The 13,113-nt window shown below is 37.5% G+C and overlaps 1 protein-coding gene across 1 annotated transcript; it reads right to left on the bottom strand.

The window, feature by feature from the left end:
* Positions 1 to 2,401: 2,401 nt before the first annotated feature.
* LOC127137249 (uncharacterized) lies at positions 2,402 to 3,076 on the bottom strand. The gene has a single exon (XM_051063722.1). The coding sequence runs from the start codon at positions 3,074 to 3,076 to the stop codon at positions 2,402 to 2,404; it is 675 nt and encodes a 224-aa protein (XP_050919679.1).
* Between the last annotated feature and the right edge of the window lie 10,037 nt (positions 3,077 to 13,113).

The raw sequence follows: 13,113 nt of genomic DNA, 5'->3' as shown, positions 1-13,113 counted from the left end.
TTTGAGTCACAATCCTTGGATGCTTTTGCTTACAGTAGACACTATGGATCAAGGAGAGAAGGTTTAGGAACTTTGAGATCTGAAAATTGATCAATGAAATCAAAATTCATATCTGAAAAATTTGAAGAAAAATGGATTAGTTCCTTTAGTGATGGCTAGGATTTCAGTTCAACAGCGACTAGGGTGCCTTAAGGTTGAAGAAATGAAGAGCATTGGCCTTGTATTTATAGGAGAAAGCATCTGAAATGCATGATTCAAAGTTTGCATGAATGGAAAGGGCCTCCATGCATGGGCCTGTACAGGCGCATGGAGGGCCCAATTCCACTTGGAAATGAAGGCTGATGCATGAGGCAAGCAAAATGGACGTGCAGATTGGACTATATTAGCTCATGCAAGGCAAATGAAATGATTTTCCAAAAATGCACTATAATGTTCAAGTCTTCGAAAATGCCATGTTAAAAATAGGAACACCACCTCATGAGTAATGGTTGGAAAGCTTATTGCATAAGGATCATTTGTTATGTTGATCAAAACTCCATTTGGGCCTTGGAAATTGATGAAAATTGGACATGAAGTGTAGGGTGCAAAACATGCATATGTGAGATTTTCAAAATTGGCCAAAGTTCAAGCCCTTTTGTCTCAATGATGCAAGTTCCAAATGACAAAATCTTCAACATGAAAGTTGTATATATTTTCAAGGAACTCAATTTGGACCTAAATTTTGCATAATTTGTATTTTTGATGAAGTTATGGGCACTTGAAGTTGGACTTTTTCACATTTCAATGCATTTGGTCCAAAGTGACCTATAATGTTTTGCATTATCACATGTATTTCTTTTGAGATTTTGAAATTTTTCTCAACATAACATTTGAAGTAGACATCTTAAGCTTTCCAATTAATTTGATCTCACCTCAAAATCATAAAAAATGAAGGAGTTATGTCCTTGGGAAGTTGACCCAAAATTAGGGTTTCAATCAAAATGACCTATAATGTCTTGGAATGGATGATGACCTTCCAAAATAGTCCTTAAGAACATTTTTTCTCTTGGGGTCATCTCCATTTGACAAACACATAAAACGTTAGGTCTCAGTGTATTTCAAAATAGTCAGATGAATTGACTGATCAACTTCTCAAGTCCAAACCTCATATCTTGATGAATTGATGATTGAGGACACTTAAACAAGTTCAAATATGCATGAAATGATTAATTAAATAACTTTCCTTGATTGTATTTGACCATGGGTTGAGGTTGCTTCATGAGCAAGGCATAGTTGATGAACAGATGAATTAGGGTTTCCTTGGGAAACAAGCTTCAAACCCCTTGATTTGTTTTGATCAAAATAATGAATTGAGATACTTGGGAGGCATATTTTATGGATGATAGCTTTGGGAACCATTGCCATGCTTGCTTTCATCTTCCCTTGGTCATATCAATGCACATATGGTCTCCTAGAAGCTTTAGACCTTGTGACTGCCCAAGCTACAAACAAGAGATGTTAGTGACATATTTTTGTGCTTTTTGGTCAATGAATAAAAGTGAGAAAAGCAATAATACATAATTCAAGCATGCTTGGTGATCTCAAACCACTCACAAGAGATCCCACCCCAAAGGTAAGGAGCCAAGGTGCTTATGATCCTTGAGGCAATGCAAATGCAATGTTATGATGCCATGAGGGATCTTAGGGTCAAAATTGGGGTCTTACACACACGGTAGGACTAATACCTTTCAAATCCTCAATTGTCCATCCAATAACATTTTTGTATTTTTTTCAGGACTTGGATGACCTTCTCTTCTTGGATATTCTTGAGGCACGAATTTATTATAGATGGGCATTTACCTTCAGAATCGAGAAAGACATATTTGATTCTCAGGAAGTTGTTTCAACTCCGTTCCCTTCTTGGGCTCTTTATCCTCCTCACTAGTTTGAGGTAATCGTAAATCTTCCCATCGGTGTGGTCGAGATCCTTTCCAAGAGGGTTGTGCGTCCATCATGGCCAGCATTTCGGATTCCTCGTTGTCCACTTCTTTATCACTGTTGAAAATGGACAAACTCAACACTCTTTCCAAAGGTAATTATGGTGCATTCAAAGGACTATCATACATCATCACTTGATCCAAAACCTCTATAGTATGACTGGTGCAAATATCATCTTTGTATTTCATGGTGTTTCGAACATCAATTTTAATTCCTCATCATAAACCTTCAAAGTCATAGTCCCTTCTTCTATGTTAATCAAGCATTTTCCCGTCTCTAAAAAAGGTCTCCCAAGAATGAGAGGAATCTCTTCATCTTCAGGCATTTCTAGAATCACAAAATCCACCGGGAATACAAACTTGTCAATTTTCACTAGAATATCTTCAACAATACCATAAGGTTTCTTAACCGAATGATCTACAAATTAGAGTGTCATCCTGGTATCTTGCACATCCCCTATACCCAACTTCTTGTAAATGGATAACGGCATGAGACTCACACTGGCTCCTAGATCAATAAGAGCCTTTTTGAATGACTTATCTCCAATGGTGCAAGGAATAGTGATAGCTCCTCGATCTTTCTTTTTCATTGGGATCTTCATACCCTGCAAAATAGCACTACAAGTTTCGGTTAGAATAATCAGGTTGGTGCCGATGGTACGCCTTTTTGAAATGATGTCCTTCATGAACTTCGCATACGTAGGCATTTGTTCAAGTTCTTCCAAAAGCAGAATGTTAATTTCAGGCTTCTTGAACAATTCTAGGAACTTCTCAAAACATTTCTCATGTTGCCCCTTTTTCTTGTTTCTTGTGAGAAAAGGAAGCTTAATGACCGGCTTAGGCTCAACGACTTTTTGTTTCACCACTTGTTTTGGTGCAACCAATTCTTCCCTCACAGCTTCATTTTCTTTGATCTTAAGATCCATTTCGATCAATTGATCTTTCTCTTCAGCTGTCTCCTCAAGTACTTCATGAGATTTACCGCTTCTTGTTGTCACAGCACTCACAGTATTATGCTCTCTAGGATTTGTCAGAGTTGCACTAGGTAGAGCACCTTGTGCTTGAGAAATCGAGGCTAATTGTTGTGCTATTTGACCCATCTGGACTTCAAGATTTTTTATGGATGCGGTAGTGTTATACTAATTGTTTCGGGTTTCTTCTTGGAATTGAACATTATGATTTGCCATTCTTTCAACGGCAATCTCCCAATCAGCTTTCTTAGGGGCTTGTTGTTGTTGTTGATATTGAGTTTGGTATTGACCTTGTTGCGGAGCGTTCCCTTTCTGATATTTCCATGAGAAATTGGGATGATTCTTCCAACCTGGATTATATGTGTTGGAATAGGGATTATTCTGCTTCAAAAATTTGATTTCCTTAACTTGTTGAGGAGTTGCAAAACAATACATCATTTGGTGCGGTCCATTACAAATCTCACAATAGATAATAGGAGCAGGTTGGACTTGTGCCACCTGTTGGGTACCTATATTCATTGCCTTCAGCTTCTTCTCAACTTCAGCAACTATAGTATCTTCTATACGAATTCTATTGGTTTCCTGCTTCAAATCAATAACCCCTTCTGGTTTACTTACACATCTGTCGTACAACTCCAAGTGCTCATTAGCAGCAATAGCTTCAATGATCTTTTTGATACCGGTGGCTGTTGAGAAATTAGTAGAGCCACCGGTTGCGGTATCAATCAACTGTTTGGTCTTTATTTTGATACCATTCACAAACATCTACATCTGTTTTGTTGGGTCCATATCATGAGTTGGGTAGGCTGTCAGGATCCTTTTGAAACTCTTGTAAGCGTCTCCCAAGGATTCCCGTCTTTCTGCTTAAAATTCAGAATTTCATACCTCTTCCTCAAAAAAACCGACACTGGAAAATACTCATTCAGGAAGGCTTTTTCCATCTTTTCCCAAGATGTAATGCTACCGGTTGGGAGAGAATAGAACCATTCTTAGGCTTCTTCTACTAAGGTGAACGGGAACATTCTCAACTTCTTAGCTTCTTCGGTGTGACCATCAATTTTTAGAGTGTTGCTCATGGTCATAAACCTCTGCAAATGCTTGTTTGCATCTTCATTTACCTTTCCAGTGAAATGATTTCTTTCAAGTTGATTAATAGTACTAGGATGTAACTGGAAATTAGCCACATTCATTGGTTGGTTAACAATTATTAATCTTATGGTTGGTGCATTTGCGCCTACGTAGTCACCCAACAATCTTTCTGGTGGCGGTGGTTTCTCCCCCATTATTTAGATCTCTCTCTCTCTCTCTCTAAACCTGAATGAATGGAAGGTTTTTCTTCTTCTGATTCTAGTCTTACCAATCGAGCTTGTCTAAGTCTTGCCCACAAAGTTCTTTTGATTTCTGCGTCAAAAGGAAAATCAGATGAGGCCTTACCTCGCACACAAATATCAGACACAAATTAGTTGATATCGATCGAAATAAATGATTAAAATAACAAAAAATAAATTTTAGTTGCAGAGCAACAAAATTTTACTTGAAATAATTTAAACTTTATATTTGGCAGTCCCCGGTAACGGAGCCAAAAACTTGATCGGGAAAATAGCAAGTGTATTATTTTTCCAATGTAGTAATAATAGGGACGTTTCCCAAATATCGATCTCGAGGACTGCGCAACAATATTAGTTTGAATTATGATTCAATTGAACAAAATAAATAGTTTAAGGGTTTGTAATAAGTCACTGTCTAATGGAATAAGAAATGAAACAGAATAAGTCTTTTACACAATTTATAATATTATGCCAAGGGTGGTGTATGAATATCTCATGCAATGACCTTGAATGCATATCTCCTCAAAGAGTTCAAAAAGGCAATTACCAGATCTTAAAATTGTTTCCTCCTAAAGCCTTAGAGGGAAACCTTTGGTCATTACTTCTAATCTCTAAGTCCTTAGGTGATTATAACGAAACCATGTTTTTTGAAATAACAAGATATAACCGGTAACCATAGGGTATCCCTAGTCCTAGGTGATATCTACTAAAGTTTCACCTGCAAAATCCTTAACAATTGCAATCCCACAAGTTGTTAACCATATAACAATCCTTATTTTTCTGATAATGAAAGCATTAAAATCATTGCACAATGAAATTGACAAACAAACATAATATTGAGGAAATTATCAATTCATAGTCATTACACGATCAAATCAGGGACACCCCCTAGCATTTGGGGGTTTAGCCACTCATATTATTCAAATAAGATACAATATATAATTTAGACATTACAAGAATCAGAGGATTCCGTTGATCTTCAATCGCATCCTCTCTTGAAGGACCTCCGTTCTCCGCAACTCTTGATCGTTCCAATCTCAATCGTGCCAATTCTTTATCATGTAAAAAGTCTCTGTTCTCTGTCTCCAAAAGTCCCCCAAATAGTTACTGATCAAATATTTGATGTAGAATATGTCCAAAATGCCCTCCGGGATCAGCAATGCCAAAAAATTGGAAAAATTAGAAGATGAGGCATCCAAGCCAACACTGGCCGTTTCAGGCAACACGGTCGGCCGTGTTGGCATACTGATCAAATTCTCCAACACGCCCCCTGCCAGGGCTGCTGACACGGGCACCCGTGTCAACTCCCTGTTTTAGCATGCTGGGCTTCCTTCCCTTGACACGGGATGTGTCAGGAAACACGGGTGGTCGTGTCAGGGCTACTGTACCTTCAAAACTTCTTCTTCCGACGAGCCCGGAATGTTCGATTCCCTTGGCAAGTCTTTGGGTATTCTTGTTTACACCTGAAACAAATCAAACTACCACAAGGAGACGTAAAATGGAGTACATTGATGAAAACCGAAGATAATAATCAAAACAGAATGGAAATGCAAACATCTAATTTACTAAATAAAATAACATAAATAGGTAAAATAATGTGTTACCAACTTCGTGAACTTATGTCGAATGAGTGTCAGAAAACAATTAGAATTGGATACCGATCAATTTCATTGGTCAAATGAGGGAATGAGAAAGAATAGGGATGAAGATGAAGAGGGAGGGGAAGATAGAAACACAAATTGACCAAGGGAGGATCTTTATCAAATCAAAACTATTCATTCATTTTGGGAGATAAAATGTACATTTCACCAATCCCCTAAATCCAATGGTTTTGATCTAACAAAAGTCAAATCAACCTTGACCAAAGCCTAAACAAATAGTCAAACATCATAAGACCATAAAAATGGCTTAACATAATTTTTACACATTTAATAAATTAAAAATTGAATTAAAAAAATGAATTAAAATACATTTTTATTTGGTTAAACCTAAAATCTCTTCAAAACACAAAATAAACGGCCAAGAGATTTATCCTAGGTCAAACAAGGTCAAAGGACCTTAGACAAAAAATTTCATGATTTTGAATTGAATCAAGGAAAGGCTTGGACTCTTGGAGTTTCAATCTCAAAACAGAATGAGATTTGAAGCTCGGTTTTCAAATGAAAACCTTCAAGATTATCCTCTAATGGTGAGGGTTTGGATTGCATGTTCAAAGCCTGGGTAAGGTGTCTTCAATTATAGGCCATGAGGGACTTATTTATAGGCATTGCATTTGATTTCCACACACTTCCAAAATTGACCAAAAATAGCAATTCACTTGCATGCTTACATGGGTGTGTGATAGGCTCATCAAGTGATGTGATCAGGTCCAAAATCCTTCATTTGCAATACTGAAATCATGCCATGTGGTCATGCAAAGGAGATTGAAATGTGAATGTGAATTTCATCCAAATGAACCCTTGAAAAGAACCAATGCGCAAGTCCTCCAATTCTTGGCCAAATGAGATAATCATGGACTTTTTGTAAAGGTGATATCAAGGGGAACAACTTTCATATTTAACACTTTTCCATTTGAAGCTCGGATCATGATGAATTTTTAGGTGGAAGTTTGGAAAATCAAACATATTTGAAAATTTTCTAAGTACCAAGTCAAATGTTCACTTCTTCCACCTTGAATAACTTTTGCTATGGGCTTCAAATGGGAACAGTTCCTTCATCAAAGTTGTAGATATTTCAAACCTATGCAATTTTGTCACAAATTTGACCTCATTTGGATTTGGCATGAAGGAGTTATGCATTTCAAAAGTTGAGGAAAGTCACTTATTCAATAATAATGGCCTAAAATGACCTATAATGTTTCCTCTTGGCACATGCATTTGAAAGTTGAATTTTAATTTCTTACAACAATCAAAGTTGAAGAGGAAATATTTAATTTTATCATGAAACTTGAATGGCTTTCATCTCATAAACATTGAGCAAGTTATGGTCCTTGGAAGTTGACCTCCTAACTAGGGTTCAGACAAAATGACCTATAATCTTTCACCATAAAAAATGACCTTCCAGAAAAAACTAGCTCTTGAATTCAACATTAAATTTGTTTGGAATGTCAAAAAGAATAACTTTTCTCTTGGGATCATTTTCATATGACAAAAAATGTAGGAGATAGGGTCTAAGGAACCCCGGTTTTGACCAGTTGGCTTTCTCTAGTCAACCACCATAAACCAACTTGCAAACTTGAAATTCTCTTGATCTCTTGGACTCTTGGAGGATCATATATGTATAAGATGATGTAATATGAAGTATCCCTTGCAATATTTGATCAAATGGTGAAGAAACTTGTTGAGAAAGTCACACAAGATACCCAGATGAATTAGGGCTTCCAAGGCAAACAAGCTTCAAACTCTTGATGATTTCTTGATCAAAATGATATGTGAAGATCATGGGGATCCATATATGATGTATAGAGTTAATGTTAACCATCTATTTATTAGTATCCTTGCATTGAGGGTATCAAACCCTAGATATAAGCTTGATGAAGCATATGTGAACACACACACTACCTACAAAATTATACATAGACATATTTTTGATATTTTGGTTAGTAAATAATGAAAAACAAATTATAATACAATCAAATGTGCTTGGTGATCTCTCTTAATGCAAACCCAATTAATTAGGGGTAAGGAGGATGCCAAGGTGTGATCCCAAAGCTAATGCATATGATGAGATAGCATGAGGGATCTTATGGTCAAAATTAGGGTCTTACACCTTTGATTCATCTGCTACTCTGTCTCTGTGCTTAATTGTTATATTGGTATATTGCCTATGTTTAATGTTTTTTCTGAGTTGATCAAGGAATATTTCATCTGTTACATTGGAAGATACTGAAGATTGCTAGCTAGTGGAAGGCTTGATTGGATATTATGGATATCTTTATTTGATGCCTTGGTCTGCATATGATGCTTGGATATTGCTTATTGCTTGTTGCTTATCAAAGTCCAAAGGAAAATGAGTTTTTATATGACATTTTTGTATGTTGGATTGCATCTCATTGGTCAGATCTTTTCAACTTTTAACTTTTAATTCTTGTCTAGTATAGTCTCTTCATCTCCTCCCACTTATTAAATTTCAAAATCTCTCCCTCTTTTCATAAACCTTATTTTGTTTGTGTTTTCAAACTTAGACGTGTTTTAATGATTAGAAACATTGGCCTTAGGCCATTGAATTTTCAAACTTTGTCTTAAATCAAACTTGTGAATGAACTTAATCATATTGACTTTAATTTCAAAAATACAAAAAGAACTAACAACCTCATTCAAATCTTTGGGACTTTTGTGCCTTTTCATCTAAACTTTTGTTAAAATCAATTCACTAACTTCTTTGAAATTTTTACCACGAACTACGGGATTTTGATCCCTTATTTTTATGTTGGCATGTAGGCATAAGACCGAAGGTCTTGTCAAACACAAAAATATAATTAATTAATTCTTTTCTCATCCCTTCACTTTATATTTTATCAAACATAATTTATACCAAAAACATATGCACACAAAAAAGGGCTCCCTAGGAGTACTTGGGACACTTTGAAGGCTAACACATTTCCTCTATGTAACCAACCCCCTTACTCGTAATCTCTGACATTTTATTAGTTTTGATTTGAAAACTTCTCTTCTTTGGGTTTTGTTTGTACTTTTCCCTTTTCCTTTGGAAACAATAAAAGCGCGGTGGCGACTTTGGCGTTACTGACGTCAAGTTTATCCATAGCTTGATGGTCACTAATTTACCGCTACATACACCTGCATAAATTTTTCAATAAAATCATGGAAATATGGCATTCATGGATCTTTCATAGGTTGCTCTATCATATTTTAAATCAAACTGCATTACAACCCATTCATATGCCCCCAAAGCCCCAGGACATCGAAATGTCGTCTTGGGAACATCATCCTTTGCTATGAGAATTTGATTATAGATAGAGTAACCATCGAGCATACTCAAGTATTCGAAGCATGTGGCTGAATCGACCAGCATCTCTGCCACAGGCATCAAATACTCATCTTTTGGAGTAGCATTATTTAAATCTCTACAATCTATACAGACTCTGAAAGTTCCATTTTTCTTAATAACAGGTACTATATTAGCTAACCATTCGACATGCCTTGCATTTCTGATGAATCGGCTTTTGAGGAGTCTTTCAATCTCCTACTTAATCTTTATAGTGACTTCGGGAGCAAACCGTCGAGGATTTTTCTTTACTGGCCTTTTTCCAGGTTGAATAGGGAATCGGTGCTCCTTCACACTTAGATCCATACCAGGCATTTTGCTGTAGTTCCAGGAGAAATAGTCTTTGTATTCTTTCAACACCTTGATCTGTTTAACCTTCATCTTTGACCCAACTTTAGTACTTATGTACGTTGGTCTTTTTGTGACTCCATCTCCTAGATCAATTTCTTTGAGTGGGTATTGTGCTTGCATTTTCTACAACTCATCTAATGGGTTTTTCTCAAACCCCAAAGGCTGATTGGCATATATGCAATCAAGCCTTCGGCTATCTGAAGCTATTGTTTGGTCTTGTCATCTTCTCCCTCGTTGGCTTCGAAAGCTATATTCTGAAGTCTCTCACCTTCTAAGGCCGACTTTCTTTTGTTCTCAGCCAAATAGGCCGAAATTCGAGCTAAACATTCTAACTCGGCAGTCATCTTCGTGGGCTGCAGGCCACCCCGTGGGTGGAATTACCATTTCTGGCTCCATTTCTTCTTCAAAATTCCATATGAAACTGTAGTCAGGATCGAGGTTCAACATGTGACCTGTGTTGACTGAAGTGTAGGACCCTGATTCATCATCACGAGGTGTGATGTTTTCCAAATGATGTTCGAAAGATTTCTTCGAGCCCTTGGCCTCATCAACCCTTTAATAACTTTGGTCAGCTTCGATGTTTTCCACAATGTCGTCTTTCCTCCAGATTATGATCCTTTGATGTACAGTTGGTGGTATTTCTCCTATTCCCAGGATCCACTCTCATCCTAGGAGTAGGTTAAAATTAGCTTTAGAATTTATTACCATAAAGAGCGTCGAGCGCGTGGTCGTGCCAACGGCTAGATCTACCTGGATAACACCAAGTATATTATTGGTTTTTCCTTAATAGTTGGATAGAACCATATTTTAATGTCGGAGATCATCGTCGCATTTCCCCATCTTCTTGAACAAAGTGTAAGGCATTAGGTTCACGAATGCACCACCGTGTACGAATACCTTATTCACTACTATCCTGTCGACCTTCACCCTTATGAATAAAGGCTTTAGATGGTACATCATCCCTGGGGTGGGTCTTTTGAACATGGCTTTTTGCTCCTCAACCACGCCATTATTCATAATGTAATAGCACAGTGGTTTACCTCAAACAGTTTCGTCTGGCATGAAGTCCTCCTCAGTTTTGGAGACTTTTGACACCATATCATACTCTGCAGGCAACACTGATACGTTGTCGCAGTTAACGACAAAATCTTCACCCTAATTGTCGTTATTAGTATCGTCGTACATATCTTCGTCGAACTCTTCATCTGACTGGTGAGAGTATTCAGGTTCCCCCCTCATCCGACTGGGGAGTATTCAGGCTCCTCCTCATTCGATTTAAACATATGTTCCAGCTCTTCATCTTTCTCGACCTGAGGAGATCATTTCATACTTTGAGAAGATACCATCCCTTTTTTCCTTGTAGGGCCAACAGACATAGCTATTGTTTGATTAGGCACGATCTTTCATTTTTCTGCCCACACTCCTTTTGTGAGTTGCTCTTCTGTCCAGAAGTTTCAAAAGGCTTCAACTGCAATGTCGAAGCCTCTTTCCCAGCTTTTTTGTTCCGTTGGTAACTGATGGAGAATTGCCATCCAAGGCACAGCGGAATTAAAAATTTCTCCATTTAGTGATCCTTACGAATGGGCATGATCAGTGATAGAATCGTTACCTCTTGTGGCGATTCAAACCTTTGGTGCAGATCTCTTGTAACGATCAAAACCTTGGATACAAATCCACAGAGCGATCACGAACGTTGAACGATGACAACGTCTCTACTCAGTTCACACGAACGGGTTCCTTCAATCTCAGTGCTAGCTGGTACGAATGAAAGCTTTGAGTGAGAGAAAGAGAAATACGAAATTCCAACTCTTCAATTGTGTTGTATTCCCATACAATGCTTCTGCATAAAAGTTCTATTTATAGAACCACTTGTGTGGGCTTCAAGCCAAAAAGCCCACTTAAGTGTATTTTGGCCCATATCTCATAATATGCCAAAATCACTTCTAGCAACACATCACTGCTACCCAAGTCACGAAAATGTCATGTGATCTGACAAAACCTCCTATGATAATAATTATGTGCATAGTTACCCCTTTTCCCTTATAACTATATTGAACACAAGGTATAGACTGTGTCACCCTTGTCCAGTTCAATATTGGGCCCATAGACATTTATCCTGTTATGCAGGATGGGAAAATTCCATCTAGGACACTCATGTCCCTTAGCATGCTTTGTGGAGTACCCATCAACTGTCTTTATGGTTATCCAGTTACGGACAATGTTGGATCATCAATAAAGCACTCGACTCTACATCTAGGATCCATAGTGGTTTCAGGTCGAAGAGTGGTATACACTATTATCACCATGAGAATAACTTATGACACTTTGCATAACTTTCTATATAGTATTCTCATAGCGGGTGAATCCGGTATAAATATTACTCTTAATATTCATACCTATGTTTAAGACTTGATAACTCCTTATCCATGATCCATGAGATGTGATCATCAGTCTACAAACATAATAGTCTTAATGCTTTAATGTTATCCCACTTCACAGTAAAGCTCGACTACAAATACTTTAAGAATAGTGTCCTTATGTTTAATGTGTTCTCATGATTAAGTCACACTTAATACATTAAACGGACTATCTATTCCAGGGACTTTATTAATCAACCATAATAAAGAAAATGCCTTTTATTATTAATAAATAATTCGATACAAGTACCAAAAGTATTGGCCTCTAGGGCTTACACCAACAATCTCCCACTAGCACTAGAGCCAATCAGGCATACCCCTTATGCCCATTGATCTAGTATGGCCATCATGCTTCTGCTGTGCAAGAGGCTTTGTTAGTGGGTCAGCAATATTGTCAAGTGTAGGTACTCTACATATTTTCATATCTCCTTTATCCATTATCTCTCGAATGAGATGATAACGCCTAAGTATATGTTTGGATCGTTGGTGAGATCTAGGTTCCCTAGCTTGTGCGATAGCACCATTGTTATCATAATAGAGAGCAATGGGATCCACTATGCTAGGAACTATGTCAAGTTCACTAAGGAACTTCTGATCCAAACAACTTCCTTTGCTGCACTTGAGGCAGCAATATACTCGGCCTCAGTTGTAGAATCAGCAATTGTATCTTGCTTTGAACTTTTCAAGCTCACAGCGCCACCATTTAAGCAAAACACATAACCAGATTGCGATCTAAAGTCATCCTTATCTATCTGGAAGCTAGCATCGGTGTAACCAATTACAGCCAATTCTTCCTGACCTCCATATATCAAGAATGAGTCCTTAGTCCTTCTCAAGTACTTAAGGATATTCTTGACAGCTACCTAATGGGCATCACCAGGATCAGATTGGTACCTACTCGTTGCACTTAAAGCATACGAGACATCTGGTCGAGTACATAACATGGCATACATGATAGATCTTATTGTAGATGCATATGGAATCTTATTCATGCGTTCCCTTTCTACCTTAGTTGAAGGGGATTGTGTTTTTAATAGCCACAGGCCATGTTGCATAGGTATGAATC

This window comes from Lathyrus oleraceus, chromosome 4, assembly GCF_024323335.1.
Source record: "Lathyrus oleraceus cultivar Zhongwan6 chromosome 4, CAAS_Psat_ZW6_1.0, whole genome shotgun sequence".
Lineage (NCBI taxonomy): Eukaryota > Viridiplantae > Streptophyta > Magnoliopsida > Fabales > Fabaceae > Lathyrus > Lathyrus oleraceus.
This window is presented reverse-complemented; position numbering and strand designations above follow the sequence as displayed.